General features: G+C 48.2%; 1 protein-coding gene and 2 long non-coding RNA genes across 6 annotated transcripts in view; 2 read left to right on the top strand and 1 right to left on the bottom strand.

Annotated features, from left to right (window-relative positions):
* Positions 1-13,398, bottom strand: part of ZEB2 (zinc finger E-box binding homeobox 2) — a 134,166-nt gene extending 120,768 nt beyond the window's left edge. For 3 of the 4 annotated variants that reach the window (XM_070423055.1, XM_070423057.1, XM_070423058.1), the window contains exons 1-2: positions 13,323-13,398; positions 10,568-10,709 (exon numbers count right to left, since the gene is read on the bottom strand). In XM_070423055.1, coding sequence (XP_070279156.1) covers positions 10,568-10,640 — 73 coding nt within the window. In that variant the 5' untranslated portion in view covers positions 10,641-10,709; positions 13,323-13,398. Of the gene's footprint in view, positions 1-10,567; positions 10,710-11,621; positions 11,949-13,322 lie in introns of those variants that run through there. The other variant, XM_070423056.1, reaches the window with a different exon arrangement.
* LOC139015338 (uncharacterized) lies at positions 11,464-13,798 on the top strand. Its single transcript, XR_011472433.1, has 3 exons — positions 11,464-11,913; positions 13,343-13,493; positions 13,598-13,798. It is a non-coding gene; the product is annotated as an uncharacterized lncRNA (long non-coding RNA).
* Positions 13,799-17,289: 3,491 nt separating this feature from the next.
* The window catches only part of LOC139015704 (uncharacterized), a 44,320-nt gene continuing 43,749 nt past the window's right edge, over positions 17,290-17,860 (top strand). Inside the window, exon 1 of the long non-coding RNA XR_011472485.1 lies at positions 17,290-17,704. This is a non-coding gene — a long non-coding RNA (uncharacterized lncRNA). The remainder of the gene's footprint in view (positions 17,705-17,860) is intronic.

Below are 17,860 nucleotides of genomic sequence, written 5' to 3'. Positions count from 1 at the left end.
AGTTGATTATAAAAAGAAATATGAAACCATATAAATAACAAAAATCACTATATTGTCATATCAGCCATGTATAAAAACATATTACACATTTTTATGTAGGGCACGTTTACACCTTTTGTCATGGGGAATCATTAAGGACAATTTACCTGGTCCCAAAATAATGCAGGTAAATTGCCTGGGATTATTTTAAAATGTTTACCTCTATTACCTGGGTTTATTTTAAAATGATTCCATGGTAATTAAAAAATACACCTTCATATATTTTGCTCTTGTGACAAATAAAGTTAGCTAAACTGACTAGTTCTGCACTAATTGTTTGCTTGAAAGAATACCTTCATTTAAGTGGGATTTAAAATTTTTTAACTTCACAATATTCAAGTTCAGAATTAGGTCTCCTTCGGTTTAAAGTGAAGTGTGTGTGGGTCTAAGTTGAGATATCATACAGCAATCAAGAAAAATGAAGAACTAAAAATGGATTGCGTACCATAGAACATAACATTTATTCTCGTAGATTACGGGATCCAGAGTCTTAATTTCATAGTAATATTTCTTTTAAAAAAGGAAACAAAGGTAACCTAAATATGTACACCAACATTTCCGTGTTGTCTTTTAATTCTAACGACTCCTCCAAATATCCCCTCAGCTCAGTCATTGAACTAAATTTGTTACAAAAATGCATGAATCATTATGATGATTACATTCAACTGAAAAATGAAAGCAAAGTTCAATCAGATCCTTCTCGAAATGTTTGCGCCCCTTCCACCCCTTACGTATCCCAGCTGCTTGCTCTTTCCAAATCTGGTTTTCAGAAGCTGATATTAATTTCTAACCAAGACTGCAGCACCCACTGTAACGCACGCGGCTTGATTAGCTATCGTACTTTCTTGAGTCGCAAACACACAATATCTGATGAGAAACTGATCACCTCCCTTCTCTTTCCTCTTCTCAGCATCTCTAACTCTCCTGTCAGGAGCCTGAAAAAATATACGCAGTTACTGTTGCTGAGGGGAGACAAAGTTTAACTTCTGGGTTGGCAATGGGAGAATAATTCATGAGCAGATTTCTAGCAAATGATATGATTTGCTAAATTTTGGTCTTTTGATTTATATTTATGTACTCCTGCTACTGCTAAGGTTTTGCCAACCTCAATTAGATCATGAATGAGATCATTTTAATTCAGCCCCCAAACTGTGACCTGACCATGGTCTGAAAGTGTTCAAAAAGTAATGTTAAGCCTCCCTTTGATTTGAAAAGGGATACTGCATGCTTGGTCGTTCATACAAATAACATAAAACTTAATTATTGGATGATTTGGCAGAGTAACTTCTTGCCAAACAACAGTCAATGCCAGCTACTGTGATGCTGGCGGTGCCCGGGCCCCCGCACGCACAGCCCCCTGTACACATCGTTGTTCATTGTGTCTCAGGGCGAGATGCTTTGAGATAGGACTCCCGGATCTGGGAGGCAGGGTGCGCGCGAGGGATGTACCGTATTTATAACTCCAGTTAGAAAATGCTGTCTCACCTAGGAGGGAAGTAGATTTGCGCTGTCAAATCACCAGGAGGCTGTGACAAAGGGAGCTTGCAGCCTGACACACGGTGTAACAACATAGCAAACACCTTTAATTCTGTCATGTCTCATACCCTTTACTTTCTCACACGTTGGTGGCTGCTCCAATGTTGACACCTACGCTCCCTTTCTGAACTAAATAAGGCAATCTTATTTGAGCCCGAATGCAGCACCTGTAAAGTTATTCTGGTGCCCAGCAAAAAAAAAGAGCGATTAACTCCTTCCTCTTACAAACGCCTCTCTGCTGGCTTTGCAGAGGCTCAGGTTGGTCAGAGCCGGCCTGAGGCCCTGATTCCGAGGCTCACATGACTTCCCAAGTTCCGGAAGCTAGGCAACACCCCCCCCCCCCCAAAAAAGGGGTGAGGGCTGCGAGAATGCCACCCTCCGAATTAGCCTCTTGCAGCTTCTGCATCACAAACTTCTGGTGTCCTTTAGAGGCAGGAGACGCCCAGCTGCTTCATTCCCTCTAGCTACCCTAGTCTAATATTTTAAAAGCTGGAAATGAAAATAGCTTTTCTAAAGATATTTCCTGGAATTTTTAATGTGCTGCCTGATTTTTTTCTTTTCTTTTTTTTTCTCCTTGCCAATTATAAACCACCATTTGGAGGCCTTATGAGCAATGGAAGTCCACCTCATCTAATTAAACCACATTGTTTTAAAAGCTTGAACAGTTTTCACGTCTGCAGGACTTGTCTGAATAATAAACGGGAAGAGCCAGAATTCTAAGTGTCTTCAGAGAGCTGGGATTTTATCTGCTGAGCGTGAAGGGCCAGGCATGCAAAGAGTTAAAGAGCGCTCCCTCATTGCTGGGTAGGTTAATATCACAGCTGCTTGGTAAAGCATTATCCCGGTACCTCACTTAACAAAAGCCTCCTTTTGCAAACAGACTCCCCCTTTCCCCCCAAGTGTCCAAAGGTGTTTACTGAAGTAAATCTGCCTAAATCCTTCATTGCTTGGGTCATGGGGGTGGGTAGGAGGGGTGGAAGGTGTAGGGATAATCTCTTTTTGTAAATTCTGTAAATCTTCTGGGTGGGGAAAAAAATCAGGAATCTGTGTCACATGCTCTATACAACTTCTAATATCTCCACTAGTTCTTGCGCTTGCAAGTGCAATCTGCCACCATGGTTATCCAAAAAGCCAGGTTTCCAATTCTTCACTCTGCTATGTGAAGCGATTGTCCTTCCAAAGGCGTGTGTGTGTGTGTGTGTGTGTGTGTGGTGTGGTGTGTGTGTGTGTGTGTGTGTGTGTGGTGTGTGTGTGTGTGTGTGTGTGTGTGTGTGTTGCATGCTTAATCTAATTGTTGCAGAAAAACTGTTGGTATCTTAAAAGTGGTTTCAGAAAGAGGAAAAGAAAAAGACAAGATAGTTTAGGAGCAAGATAATGTAGCTGAAAAGTTGTCACGAGAGGTTTCTGCTCGTGCTGCGGTCTCATTCCAATACCATTAGCTGCATGTTACTTTTGCATGTTGGAAATGGAGGCACATCGCACGGTAGAACCTGACAGGTCGGCCTACGAGGGTTTAAACAGTTCCCAGCAAGAAGGGAGCCCTTTAGGCATAAACTTTCTCTCTCAGGAAAACGTGAATACCACCAGCCCCTCCCTACCAATCTTGCAGCATCCAGTTTGAGATACAAAAAGGCTGTCATCTCACAAATGTTAAACATACTAAAAAAATCTGAAAAAAAAGTATGGAGAAGGTGTGAAAAACGTGGCACTTTACAGCCCTCAAAGCTTTTTAAAATAGAACAACTTTTCCCCCTAAAATTCTTTTCAGAGAATTTTTTTTTTCCTTTTTGGCTCATTTGAGAGTTTCTTTCTTGGCTTTTTTCCCCTTTCATTTGAAAATATGAATTATCATAAAAAGTGAGGGGGAAAAATGGGAAAGTCTTTTCCAGTTTTCCTGAAGATGTATCAGTGTGTTCAGGCACCTCTCCCTTTCCCTCTGGGCCAGACACCCACCCCTGAAAGCAGACCAGGGCCCTGGAGACTTTCTCCCTTCTCCTGAGCAGCCTCCAGCCTGCCCCCACCCTCCCGCCTGCCCCCAACCTCCTGCCTGCCCCCACCTCCCCTGTCTGATGGTAAACAATCAGAGTGAAGCCAAATAGTAGGCAGCACTCAAGAGTGGGAAGCCCACACACCTATGCCCAGTCTAACAGGCTTCTGGGGGAGAATCCGATCCCTCCCTGACACTTTTTACCTCAAGTGTTGAGCTGGTGGCCATGAATAGTACAGACATGCCATCTTGTAACACTATATGCCTGTCAGGAGGGACAGGGCCTGGTTGAGCATCAACTATATAAGGCTGGTAACTAGGGAAAGCCCAACAAACAGCCACAAACACCTAAGTTATTTTACTCAGCCACTACCCTCTGCCTCTCTTCCTCCTCTCTCTCTCTCTCTCTCTCTGTCTCTCTCTCTCTCTCTCTCTCTCTCTCTCTCTCTCTTTCTTTTCATCTTGGCTTTCCGTGGCAGAATGCAAATGGAGCCTGCCGGCGGTGAAAGGGCTGAATTGTGATTAAGAAGAAGAAGAGCTCCTTTCTTTGTTCTCCCCTCAGGGGATGTTTACTGGGAGAGACACAGCGGATCAGATATGAAAGGCATTCAGGTCAGCATTGATGTGAGCGAAAGTGAAATCATACCTAAGGCATTCAAAAGACCGCCGTGTCAGGGGTTCAGCTAACGGTGCAGCTACCGTGTGTGTCTTCCCGGAGAGGCAGAAATCTTTTCACACACTGGCGATGTTTCCTCCCTAATTTACTACGAAATTATAAAAGTTTGACTGCCCCCTGTTTACCTCCCACCAGATGACATGGGAGTTAGTATTTTCTCTCTTTGTGGACCACACGTGAAATCAGACCAACTTCTAATAACTGTATTTCCTAAATGAACCAGCGAGGCACCATCTGAACTGTGAAATCTTTTTTTTTTTTCCAAAGCAGGTGTATTCATGTGTACTATATACATGCATAATATGGAACGGAGAACTGATTGAAGAGAAAAGCCAAAAAAACCCAGGCATGGGGGGCTTTTCTTCTCACCTCCCTCAGAGGAAATACAAACAACACACACACACAGTATAAAAACTGTACCCAGCACCTGAAAACAAAATTCTTTATTTACTTTGTAACTACTAGTTACACTTTTCCTGAGAGCTTTCACTGTGACACAACTGTCACCCAAGATAAAAGTATTTGGCACATAGCTATTAAGGCAAAGACTTCCATAGAGTCTACTGATTATTACTGCTTTCCTTAAAAAAATGCTCGATGAAGAAATACTTGGCTCTTACTTTTTAAAAGTTTACACTCCCCACAGCCCAAATAGTCATTCAATAGATTTTCCAAGTGGTAAGCTGATGCTATTGGCATAAACAGAGCTATGTAAATATATACCAAATTCACAAATCACAGCAAACACACAAATAATGAGGAGGTGCCTAGATGTTTCAAGGCTTAAAAATGAAAAGGAAAATCACATTTCATCTTCTGATTGCTAAAGAAAGAAAAGAAATAGGGAGGAGGGAGCAGGTCTATATTTATTGGTTTTAAATCATCCTTCCCTCTGCTCTGAATTATTTTTTTTTTCAACCTTCACATCTTGGCTAAAAAGCATATTTGGGCTTATGTTAACATCTGCTTTTGTGGTGACATTTAATTCTGTGTATTTTCAACTAGTGTTTCTGCACCACAGATTTTCCTCCTTTATCTCTTTGCTCTAAAAAGACAACCAAAGAGCAATCAAAAAGGTGTCTGACTTGGCCATTCAGACAATTGCCCCCTTGTGGGAATGCGGGAATGAATGGTACAGTGGACACCCCAGCACCATTGACGTTATAAACATGTAAATGAAACACATTAGGGCAGACAATCAATTGTCTGTGAGCATTGCAAACCTGCACTCCCTCTCCCTGTGACAGGCACAAAATAGTGTCTACCTTGGGAAGCCACGATGCTGGAAAGGAAAAGGACAAAGCGTTCCCTTTCACACAGAAGAAAATGCACCTTAAAATCCCTGGAAGAATGCAGATGACAAAAACTGTTGTGAGGAAAGGACTCCCCCCCACCCCCCACCCCCATCTTGGAATAAACGCCGCTCTGCTACAGGGCTAGCAACACCCTCCCTTCCTACCTTCAGGGCACACACATTTTTCCCAGGAAATATTCTTAATGCAGAATGAGGGTCTTTGATAACCTCTTGGAATTTTCTTTACTTTGAGCACATTAAGCAGGCAAGGAAGGAAGCATCTGCAACATATGACATAGCAGCTTAGTGGGGGAACTTTGCAATCTTGGCTCTACTCGTATTTGGAAAAGAACCGCTTAAAGACGTGACTTTATTTTTATTTGGCAACAGAGAAACAATGTAAAGTTTAAAATCCTTAGCTGACCCTTACTCCTAGAGGCGCGGCAGGCCATGGGCACCAGCAGACTAGTGGCTCTGCTGTGAAGGAAGGCAAGGTTTCTACCCCAATGGACTTGGTTTTCCCAAACCAAAAGAGAACAGATAGATCGGTCTGGATACACAGCCCTCAGTGTTGGGTGTGTGCGGCATGACACAACTTGCAGAGGATCTCCACAGAGAGGAAAGGATGGAGATGGATATCTCTGGCGAGCCCTGAGCACTGTGTGGTACTTGCCATCCATGCTGCCTCTGAGCGCTGTGCGTGCCAGCAACACAGGCTTCCTAATAAGCTCATCAACTTTAGGAAGAAAGCAGTGGCAAACGGCTTTCACACTTGCAAAGATAACCAAGTCTGAACTGACTGATGCGCAGGTAACGCCCTGCACTGAGGGACTCTCACGGTGGCCGCCCCATCCCAACTTCACCTCTCAGAGAGGAGCCACCTCCAGAAGGAGGGCCTGCCTGAATTTCTCTGGTCATTTCAGCATCTCTGAACCAGGAGCAACTTGTGTGTCCCCTATTGCTTCTAAGCATCACCACCAGCACCCTCCACTCCCTTTAAGGAAGTGGTAGCAAGCGAGGACTTATCTTAAACAAGGAGGGTCATTTCTGCTCCTCTGATTGTTCCTCCTCTAGGATCCACAGTCCTGAAAGCATCCAGCTTCAGCCCCTCTCTCTACCACTGAATGTCAGAGACCAAAGGCATTTGTAAAAATCTCCCCCAGGCCCCAAAGATTTCCCCAAAACCTTTAGCTGAAACTTTGCAGAACAATCCAATTTAACTTTCCTTTCTTCCTTCCATTTCCTTGCTCCCTCCACTCCGAATTCAGTTTTCATGTAAAAGGCAACTTCATTCCCTTTTCTGAAACAGTTTCTTGATTTGATTTTTGTTACAACGTGCATGTGTCTGTGCAATTTTTCGGAGGCTGATGCTGGAAGGTGGTGGGTTGGGGAGGCAGGCCGGTCTTCCCAGACTCCGCGGGAGGCAAGAGGGAGGCCGGGCATGCCCAGGAGCCGCTGCCTGCATCAGGGGCTAAAGCAACAAACTTTGCAAGTTACCACCGGGGCTGTGCCAGGGGCGGCAGCAGCCGGCATCCCCAGTGCTCACTTCTGACTCCAAGGCTGTGCGGAGATAGTGGGGTATAGTCAGGGGAATTGAAGGGGGTGGGTTGGTGGGGGCTCCCCTCCTCTCCAGCTTCAGTGAAAGTGTTACAAAGTGAGTCAGGCGACTGGAGATCATCTGACTGAACTTCTTGAAACCGACACACATTCCTGTGTGCGGCAACTTGCTTTTTGCCTCCTTCCCCCTCACCCCTCTCCCCCTTCCCTCCTGCACATCTTATTTTCTGGGAAGAGATTTCATCCTTTCTATGTGGGCCAAAGGAGACTGTCCACTATGGATTAACTTGGCCCTGGCACTGTCTCTGCCAGGCATCTTTCTAGCTTGAGAACATGAAAGGCTAGATTTTTACTTTCTCATTTCTCTCTTGGTAAATTTATTTTCCTTGAGCTGCCTCCTTCTCCTTTGCTTTTTAATAATCGTATACAGCCTCGTCTTCTATCTAACCCACGTTCTTGACCAGCCATTCACACACACACACACACACACACACACACACACAGCTTTACACGTTTTATCTCCTTGTCGCCTTAGTCTATATATACACTGTTGACTTCATTAAAATTATATAAAGTGCAATTCTAGTTCCCTGGATGACCATCTTTTTTCTCTTTTCTTTGCAGCTTCTACTTCTATGATTAGTATTGCCATTATTTCTTTCCAGGAATTTCTATATGATTTTGATAAGCATCATCATATTTAGTGTTATCAGCAAAGACACAAGCTCAAAAGTGACATATTTTCCATGAATCCAGGGAAGAAGAAAAATCCACTCAGTTCAGATAAATCCTGGCAATTCCCAAAGGAAAAGGCATTGGATACATGCTTGATGAGAAAAAAAAAAAAAATGGGGAAGAAAACTCTTCTACCTGCTTCTGAAAACCAGGATGTTGCCCGGCCAAATTAAACCCAAAGCAAGACACATACAAGTCACCAATTCACAGAATGTTTTCCCACAGATTACTTGGAAAAAGAGACAGGTACTAGTCAAAGTTCTAGAAGCTCTCAGAGATGGACAGGCTTGCTGTGAAGTGTGCAGAGACTGGGCGAAATGCCTTAAAATGTGCAATTCAACTTTCCATTTCAGAGTGTGGAGGCTTCTCCCAAGTTGGTGGCTGGGCGGAGGGGAAATGGGTGCAGGGTCCCCGGCTGAGGCAGAGCCCCTCCCTGGCGCTCTGTCCACCTGTACAGCCCCCACAGCAGGCCTCCCTCTCCCAGCGCCAACCCCCCCTCCCCCTTCCCAGCGGTTCCCAGGAAGCCTGGAGCCCTCTATTTCCCCAGACCTGGGCTCCGGCCTGACCTCACTCCTGGGGCCAGGCTGGTCAACGGTGGCAAAATCCCGAAGGGGATGGGAGGGGGGGGCAAGAAGAAACAAACATTTTAAATAGTCAATTCTGCAAAGCAACACTTCTGGGAACCTTGCTTTAAATTTCATTCTCTTTTTTTTCTCTCTCTCTTTCTCAAAAAAAAACAAAAACAAAAACAAAAACGATTGTTTAACACAAGGGGGAAAAAGCCTCCTTGACATAAAGCTTTTGTTATCCAGTTGATCAGCAACGTGCTTTAGATACTTGTAAAGGGGGGGGGGGGCGCCCCACAACAGACATTGATTTTAGGAAATCAATAACCAACATTTAATAAAAGGAAGAGGAAACACAGGAGCGGAGAGGGGACACTAGGTGTAAATTTAGTGACTACTAAATTACCCAGTGATGGGGCAGGGGCTCCTGTGCAAGGACCACCTTAAATAATGCCAGACACTAGAGTGAAGAAGAAATTAGAGAGAGAGACAGCCTGAACTGGATGTTGGGGGAGCAGCTCAGAATATATTATTATACTTGTTTTTTTTTTGTTTTTGTTTTTTTTGTCATACTAAGCCAAGCAAATAGATCAAAGGCAGCACAAAGGGAAAAGGCAGGATAACATAACGAACAGTTTCTGACTAAAATTCCTCTATCACTCCCCCATATGGCTCGACACCTCCACCACAACAAGCAAAAGACACACACACACACACACACACACACACAACCTAGAGAGAGACAGAGACCGGCAGAGACAGAGGAACAGAGAGAGAGACGGGGAGCAGCATCATTTGTCTCTAATCAAATTTCTCGAGTCTTTGTGTTTTTCCCCTCCAACACCCCACGCTGCGCCCCCTCCCCACGCCGCGCCGCTCAGGGCCGGCCGGGGGGCTCGCCCGGTCGTCGTCTCCGGAGGAAAGTTGCTCCAAGTGGGCCCGGCGACCCCGCCAGGCGAGGGCTGGGCTGCGGGAGGCCGGAGGCCGGGCCAGCGCCGCGTCCCCGGGTCCAGCTCCGGAGCGTGACCGCGGCCCCGCGCCGCTGCTCCGGCCGAGAGCGAGGGGAGCGAGAAGTTTCATTTCCCAGGCGGAGCTGGCGCTGGTTCGCGCGTCTGTTTTGGGGGGCTGGCTTTTCTGTTCAACTCGGGATCCTCCGTCAGCTCCCCCGGCACCGTCTCTGGTCCCCAGCTCTCTCCCCTCCCCCAGGCGCCTTCTGCGCTCTTGCCAATCACTTTTCTCTTTTATTCCCACGATTTTGTTTGGGGGTAATACCTAGGGGGTCCCTCGCTCTCTCTCTCTTTCTCTTCTACTCTCTCGCGCTCTCTCCCTCCCCCTGCTCTGCCTCGCTCCAAGATGGACCTACTAGACTGTCACCGCTTTCATCTCCCACCTCCTATCTGTGTGTCCCCCTCGCACCCCCATCTTCTTCCTCCTTCCCGACACAGCCTGGGTAGCGGGCTCCTCCTGACCGCGCAGAAACTGCCCCGAAAAGTCTCCCTGCGCCCGGCGAGGGGCCAGCGCCCGCTGGAGAGCAGCCACCCGCCCCAAGCCCGCCCGGACCCCGCCGGACCCCGCGCGCCCGGGGCGGCCGAGTCCCTCCCACCGCGGAGCCCGGGCGCGCCCAGCCGGGCCCCGCTGCCCGCGAACCGTTACTTGGCTTAGGAGAGGCAACCGGGCGACTCCGGGAAGAAACTTTGAGCCTCGGAGAGGCACAGCCCCGGGCCCCCTCTCTTTCCCTCGCCGTCCCCGAGCCACCCCCCGCCCCCGTCCCGGGATCCTGCAGCACCCGGCGCCCGGGCCCCCGCCCTGCCCCAGCCCGACGCTCCGCAGCCCGGCCGTGGACCCGGCGGGCCGGGAGCTAGCGGAGCGGGAGGCGGAGGTGGAGGGAGGGCGGAGGCGGGGGCGCGAGGGGCGGCGGGGATGGGGCGCGGGGCCCCGTGCGGACCCCCGCGCCGGAGCCCGCCGGCGCCCGCTTCTCACTTTGCCCGGCACTTCCCCAACTCCCCCCGGTCCGTCCCCGCGCGCAGGGCTCGGGCGCCGGCCGCGGAGGGAGGCTCGCTCGCGAGCCCCGGGCGCCGCCGCCGCCGCCTCGGTTCCTTTTCCCTCTCCCCCCCCCTGCTCCCTGGGTCCGGAGCCGCGGAGTGGCCCGGAAAAGTTTGGTTCGGGCCGGTTCTTACCGTTTTTCCTCCTGGGATTGGCTTGTTTGCGCCTCTTGCACCGGGGGCCATCCGCCATGATCGGCTGCTTCATTGATAAGAGCGGATCAGATGGCAGTTCGCATGGACTCGGCGCCCTGCTCCGGCAGCACGCAGGCTCGATCTAGCAACCAAACACAGCGACAATGTGGGCATCGCCCGCGCCCATTGAAACGCGCGCGGGCCGCCCAGGGGAGCCGGGCCAGGGCCCCGGCGAGCACCCATCCGCGCCCCCCCAGCGCCAAAGCGAAACTTCGGCGGCCCCCTCCCCGCCCCCCGCCCCAGCCTGGGCCCCGAGGCGCTTTGTGTTTGTTACTGTTTGGTGTGTCGCACCCGCGAGGGGATCAGAGACAAGAATTACATCTTCCACATGAGTCATAACTCCTGACCGTATGAGGGAATGCACACGGCGGTACAGTGAGGCTGCCTGACTCAGGGCGAGGCGGACCCTCGCCTCCGAAAAGTCCGCCGCCAGCCTCGGGAACTTGGGGCGAGGCGACGCTGTCTTCCACTCGTATCTGGTCTCACCCCCCACCCCATTCCCCAGAGGAAACAAACAAACAAACAAACAAACACCGCGAAACCACCCCCGGGTGGAGCACACTCGGGCAAATGAGAATAGTAATTATAGGAAGCCCACTCGCCCCGCGACCCCTCCCCTCCGCTCCCGGAGTTGATCGAGGCACTGTCTCTTCTCCCCTCCACCCCCCGCCCCCAAATTAAGATTTCCCGTTTCACGCCAGAGTAAGAAATATAATTATAAGCCTCTTTGGACACTGTTTCACCCTCACCGCCGCCACCACCACCCTCCCCCCCACCACCACCTCCGCCACTTTGACAATATTGACTTCAGTCTTTCCCCCCACCTCACTCACACACATGCTCCCCCACACTGGTTCCCTGAAAATAGTTCCAGAAGAAAAAAAAAATTTTTTTCTCCCCCTCAAGAAAGGAAAGAGAAAGTCCAACCGCCACGGCAATACTTTTAAGCTCTACTTAAATGATCGTATCCTTTCTGGCTTCGAAACTTTTGTACCTAAAAATCGAGAGAGGCGCTGCATTTTTTTTTTTCTCTCCAGCGGAAAACTGTCAAAACTTGGAGAAAGGGGAACCTCCGAGGCAGGCAGGAGAGGAGGAGAATCCCGAGACTCCGTGGGGTTGGGAAGATGCGGTGCCTCGAGGATTAGTTTAAACAGGGGGCTATAAAAGATGTAACAGATGCAAACCGTAACACAGGGCCATTAACCCCTTCTCTGCCGGGCACCCTCCGTCCCCCACGCCCGCACCTATTGTCTCCCGCGCTGGAAGCTTTGCGGAAAACCTGGAAAGTGAGTATCAGTTTCCACACGTTTGCCGAGAGGGGTGGGGGGTGGGAGGGGGGAGCAGAGAGAAGAGGAAGTGAATTATTTAGAAAGCACCTTGAATTTAACCCAGGCAGAGTGGGAGAGTTTGTAAGTTTGACACATTTTGTCATTTCTTAGGTCTCCTCTGGATTTGAAATTGTGTTATTTTTTTTGGGGGGGGGGGCGGTAAAAAAAATCCTGAAATACAGAAATGGTCACACAAGTGTCTGGGATGAAACAGCTGGCCTGCCTGTATTCCTGCTGAGACTTACACACGATTGCATATAAATACATGTTTAATAAAGTAAGCTGCTAGTTTTATGAGCATGTGTGTGTGTGAGAGAGAGAGAAGGAGAGACTGGGCATTTGTGCTGGAAACTTTATCTTTGCCTCTTATTCCTAACTCTGGAGTTAGTCATCTTGCCTTCATCATTATAGGGGGAGCATGTAGAAAATACATGTACGAGTAGGTGGGAGATAAAACACATTTATGCTAGCGAGGCTCACTACTGTTCCTGGGAACTCCTGCTCTCTCGATTTTTTAGTGCCAAAGCATGGAATGGGATAAGTGTGTGTATGTGTTTCCTGTTCAATCCATCTGTATTATTATGCTATTTAGAATACAATTTCAAAAGTTATCCTTAATTTAAAACCCTGATATCCTGACAGCAGTTTTTTTGTCCCAGCTGTAGTGACCCCCCCCCCCACCCTTTGGTAAACGACTCAAGTTCCATGAGGACTTTCACTTCTTTATTTATCATCACAGAAGTGAGGTGTTACTTCACATACATATACACACAAAGAATGAAATAAAGAAATGAAACTCACTAAGCAGACAGAAAACACACTTTCTGCTTAGACAACAGCCTTCTCCGGTGGGAGAGGAGGATGGACTGCCATCTCTAAGAGAAAGACTTGTCCCCAAATTTGGTAGGTTTGTATCAATCAAGTTTTGTAATTATTAACAGGTATTTGCTAAGTTTTAATTGCTGAGTCCAATGAATTGGAAGTAGGTGCAAAAATAGCACAGAATCTCTCCCCTGGAAGAGTTTTCATTCCAATCATATAGTTCTCAATAAAACTTTTCCTAGCGTGGGTAGAAAAAAGCACCTTTGGTTACCTGAATGGACAGGTACAGGGCAAATTATCTGGGGGAGGAGAGAAAGGGGAAAGGAAGCAGAGAGAGCAGGAGTGGGAGAGAAATCGGAGAAGTCACTCATGGGAAAAGCTTGCCAAAAAAGAGCTAAACCCACCTGAAATTCTTACCCACAGAACACTCCTTCTCACTTCACACTCACATCCCCACTTACAAGGAGAAAATCATAAAAGGAGAGTGAGGGGTGATCATACCAAAAGGGAATAAAAAGAGAGAAAAGAGGAAAAAAAAAACCTACCTGCGAAGTCTTGTTTGTAGTTTTGGCCAGAAATGGTGAGAAGAAAAAGCATGAAGAAGCCGCGGAGTGTGGGGGAGAAAAAGGTGGAAGCGAAGAAACAGCTCCCGGAGCAAACTGTATAAAACCTCGCCAAGAGTGTGGGGAGGCAGGACCGTTATTCCTGCGGAGCAGGTTAGAACTGATCTCTCTTAGCCACTCCAGGAAACACAAACCTGGGGACGGACTGACGTGTTACGCCTCTTCTAATGACATTTTTTTCTTTTTCTTTTCTGTAGGAGAGAGAGAGACCCTGAAACACGCGCCACCTATCTTTGTGGGGAGGGATAATTGAAGCGCCCTGAGCGTGAGCATCATGTGAAAACGTGATCGCCAAGTTTCTCTCTGGGAAAGGATCTGGGATAGATTATACCTTGAAGTCTCCGCAAACGCTTTAGTGGAAGAAATGAAATTCCACCTCCCTCCCTTCCTCTCTCCCTCCCTCTCGCTCCCTCCCTCCCTCCTTCCCTCCCTCCCTCCTTCTCCACGCCCCCCCACCCCCCCCCCACCCCCCCCCCCCCCACCCCCGTCAAGCCTTTGGCATCATTATCCTCATCACTAAATCCTACAGAGTTCAGGGCGGAAAGCGGTGCACACCATTCACTGAACTGGAGTATTCTAAGGGGTGAAAGTTGAAGAGGAAGATCCCGGGTCCTCAATCCAGATCGCCTCTTCTTAGGTGGATATCTCTAGTGACCAGATTTGAGATGCACATGAAGTTGTGTGGATTTCTCAGCACAGCTTCTGGAACTAAATTCTTTGCCCTTTCTCTTATTTTAATTTTTTTTTCTTTTAGATGCCAGAGCCAGGAAAAAAAAAAAAAGATACATGTGAACTGCATCTTAGGGTGTGTGTGTGTGTGTGTGTGTGTGTGTGTGTGTGTGTGTGATGAATTTCTGGATTGGATCCTCAAACTAAAAAGTGGTTTGGCATTTTTAAAAGAGGGTCTCTAAGTAATTGCCAGAGAGCTCTGGGTTGACGGATCTCAGAGTCCCTCTGTATCTCCTGGAGACCTTACTATAGCGTGTGTAGTGAGGCAGGAGGAGAAGGAGGAAGGCCATAGAGGAACTTAGCAGGGGAGGAAGAGCATGATATTAAACAGCATGGGGTCTAAGTTTGGGAGTCTGTATTTTTTGATATTGCAATTAAAGTAAAATTAAAAAGAAAAGACTCCACCTTTGCTCTGAAGGGATTGGTTATGTAAATATGGAAGGGATTTCCTGGAGAATACAGCTTTCTACTGTATGGTTAATTAAATAATCACTCAAAAGCCTCCAATGTGACGCTTCTGTCGTAATCCAATCAGGTTACATAGGTCCTAAACAAGAAAGATATTTTCCACATCTGGAAGTCAGCAATTTAGCAAGTACTGCACATTATTAACCAATTCAGAGCCCACTTCCCAGGGGAATTTTTTTTTTTTTGAAGTTTAAGTGTTCTTAACCAATGCTCTGCTGTTTTGTTAATCAAAAAGCTGGTTTACACTGCACATAATTGGAACTAATATAGAAGTAAATAAAGACAGCCAAATCTGAGGATGCTGAGCACAAGCATTTATCGGAAAAGGAAGAAATCTCTTAGCTTCCAATGGTTCAGGCTCAATTTCTTAAAGAACTGAGGCTTTTTTTTTAAGAGTGAAAGTGCTTGCAAACCTCAGAGCACAAATACACTTCCAGTCCCACAACCTTAGGGCTTCCAAGCAAAGGTAAAGGTAGAGGTGTCAAGGGGGCTAAAGAAGAGCCTCATGCCATTTTTTTTTTCTGCTTGAATATTGTTACTATGTCACAGACCCCTGTTTTCAGTCTGATGAAATCTGAAACAAATAATACCCCGATCCAACACTAGACTTTTACTTACATTAAGATAAACTGCTTTGAACTGTGCTTTGAATGTGTGCCTAAAGCAAGACTTTGGATGTAAGAGTCGCTGGCAATTGCACTCAGAGGAGGGAAAAGCCACCACAAGGGTTGCCACATCCACACTCCCAGAGGTGCAAGTCTCTGTATTTTGTATGTTTATTTTTTTTTGGGGGGGGGGCGTTGGGGCTGGGATAGCCACCAGCATGACTGCAGCCAATTCTTACTTTAGGCTGCAAGAAAGTCAATTCTCACAGTTGGTTACAGACTCACCTCTTTTCCTAACTTGAATATTTATTACAGTGAGACTAGCTGGATAAATTAAACTTCTGCCCACCCCATTACAGAGAAATCACCTATAGAAGGGGAGCAGTCAAGCTCGTCCGTCTAAAAATTAATAATAAAAAAGAGAAAATTATTAAAGATTTCCAACATGGGTTAGACACATTCTCAATGTTCTGTTTTACATTTCTTTCAACATTATACCTATGCTTCATATGTATAATAATAGACTTATCAAGTCCCTCCTCTGAGGTTTGTCTCTATTATTAATATCCTTTTTTCTTCCTCTTCCCATTCTCTCCCCCCCCCCCCATTAAAAAAAATAGAAGTCAGCTTTCTCTAGAAGTTTGCTTTTCAGCCTCCCCTCTCCCACTCCGGGGGAAGTAGGAGCCCATTGCATGGAGTGATCCTGGCAGGACCCCACTTCGGAGCCCAGGTAGCCACTGGCGACTCACCGCCCAGACACACATACTCACAGGCAAAACTTCAGGTCAAAGGAGCCAAACGAACGGCTGTCAAATCACTTGTCTGTATTATCTCTATTAATGTCAGGCTACTTAGGATCTGACTTACAAAAAAAGACCCTTAAGTATTTCCACTAAAAACACCTAATCATCTGATTACTCTGGGCTCAGTAATTATTCAAGTGGCAGCAGGCAGCCCCAACTCTTAGCATTGGGAGTTCCGACATGCCAGTATTTCACGTGAGGTAAACAGCAATCTTTCAGGTTCCCATCCAGGTGGAAATCTGGATGGGGGCGCGGGAAGGGTCCCCTCGAGGGGTGGGGAGACTGGTAGGTTGCCCCCCTCCCCCTTGCCACCCCGCCTCCGCCCGTGCTTGGCACGTCCCTGGCACTCCCCTCCCCATTTGACCATCAGAGTTCCCACCAACGCAGAGGCAGTGGGATCCGAGAAAGCCGGAATATCAATTTGTCCCGAACACTCCTTCAGTGCGAAGGCCAGGTCGGGGACGACGGGATAGTGGGATCAGCGGGGTGCAGAAGCGCAGGACGCAGGGAAAAGTCGAGAGAGAGAGAGAGAGAGAGAGAGAGAGAGAGAGAGAGAGAGAGAACTGGGGGCTGCTAGCTTTAGGAGCCTCACACAGCAGAGCAAGTCCTGCAAATGAATCGCTCCTTCTCGTCTCTCTTCTCCATTAATAATCCATTTCGAGATTAGCACAGACGAAGAGGATTAAAACAACAGATACATGCAAATGTGAACTAATATTGCAATCGACGTTGGAGGGAGAAAAATAATTATTTAGGGTTTCTCTGAGTTAAACAAACTGCCTCCCGCAGGATCCCCTCCACCCAGGCAGGGTGAGAAGATGCACTTTTGTTTTCCTCTTCCCTCCAGCCGGGACCTGGAGCCTGTCCCCCCATTCACCTCTCAGTCTGTCAATTTCCTCAACTTTCACAACTCCCCTCACCCTCTCCAGCCCCCAGCTCTGCTCCCGGGCCCAGATGCCCGAAGGGATACAAAGTTTCTGCCCTTGAACACACAGGCTGTAGAAGGAATTCGAATCTGGCCACCGCTAAATATATAGACATGAAAGCAAATCCTGTTTATTTTGTACGATGTGGAGAAACATGTTAAAAAGGAACTTATTCTCGTTTGGAAACAGAATTTGATCTTTCATCTGGAGGAATTATTTGGACCCCGTGTGGTGACGCAGGAGGTGGTCCATTTCTTAGTGCGAGCAAAGGGTGATAAGGGGGACCCCTGGATCGGGAGTGTGTGGAGGGGGTTGGGGGCGGCAGGGGTCCGAGCCAAGCCAAACGGTTTCTCACGTGCAAACTCGCAATCCAATCCATTCGGAGTTGAGCCTAGGATAGGAGGGGGGAAAAAAAAAAATCAGGAGCATCCCTCCGAGCAGCCCTTTCCAACAAAATCAAAACGGGGACTAGCGAGCCACAGACCGGCCCGAACATCCCCGCGGGGAGGCCCGCGGGCTGGGGATCTCGCGCGTCACCTGGCCCGGCGGCGCGGCCAGCTGCAGGGTTTCTTTTCTTTGAATTTTTGGAAGTTAAGGCTGACCCTCGGCTTCAGTGCTTTTGCCAACGTCTCCTCCACTGACAGGAACCAGCAAACTTCGAGACTCAAATGAGCGTCTTAATTTATTGATGCAAAGCAGGTCTGCCGGGGGCCCCGTCCTCGGCGCGCCCGGCCCCCCACGCCCCCAGCCTCGGCCCTCCATTTGATCTCTGGGTAAGGCCCCGCCGCCCAGGCGCGGGAGCGCGTGGGGGTGGGGAGGGTCGCCCCCGCCCGCTCGCCCGCCCTCCCCGGGCCCGGCCCCGCCCGGGAACCCCGCGACCCCCGCCCCGCCGCCCGGTCAGCTGACCTGGCTCGCCCGCCCGCTCCCCG

Source organism: Myotis yumanensis, unplaced genomic scaffold (genome assembly GCF_028538775.1).
Source record: "Myotis yumanensis isolate MYYU_CA2020_CCGP unplaced genomic scaffold, mMyoYum1.0.hap1 SCAF_8, whole genome shotgun sequence".
Taxonomy (NCBI): Eukaryota; Metazoa; Chordata; class Mammalia; order Chiroptera; family Vespertilionidae; genus Myotis; species Myotis yumanensis.
Note: the sequence above shows the minus strand (reverse complement) of the source record. Positions and strands in the feature narration are given on the sequence as shown.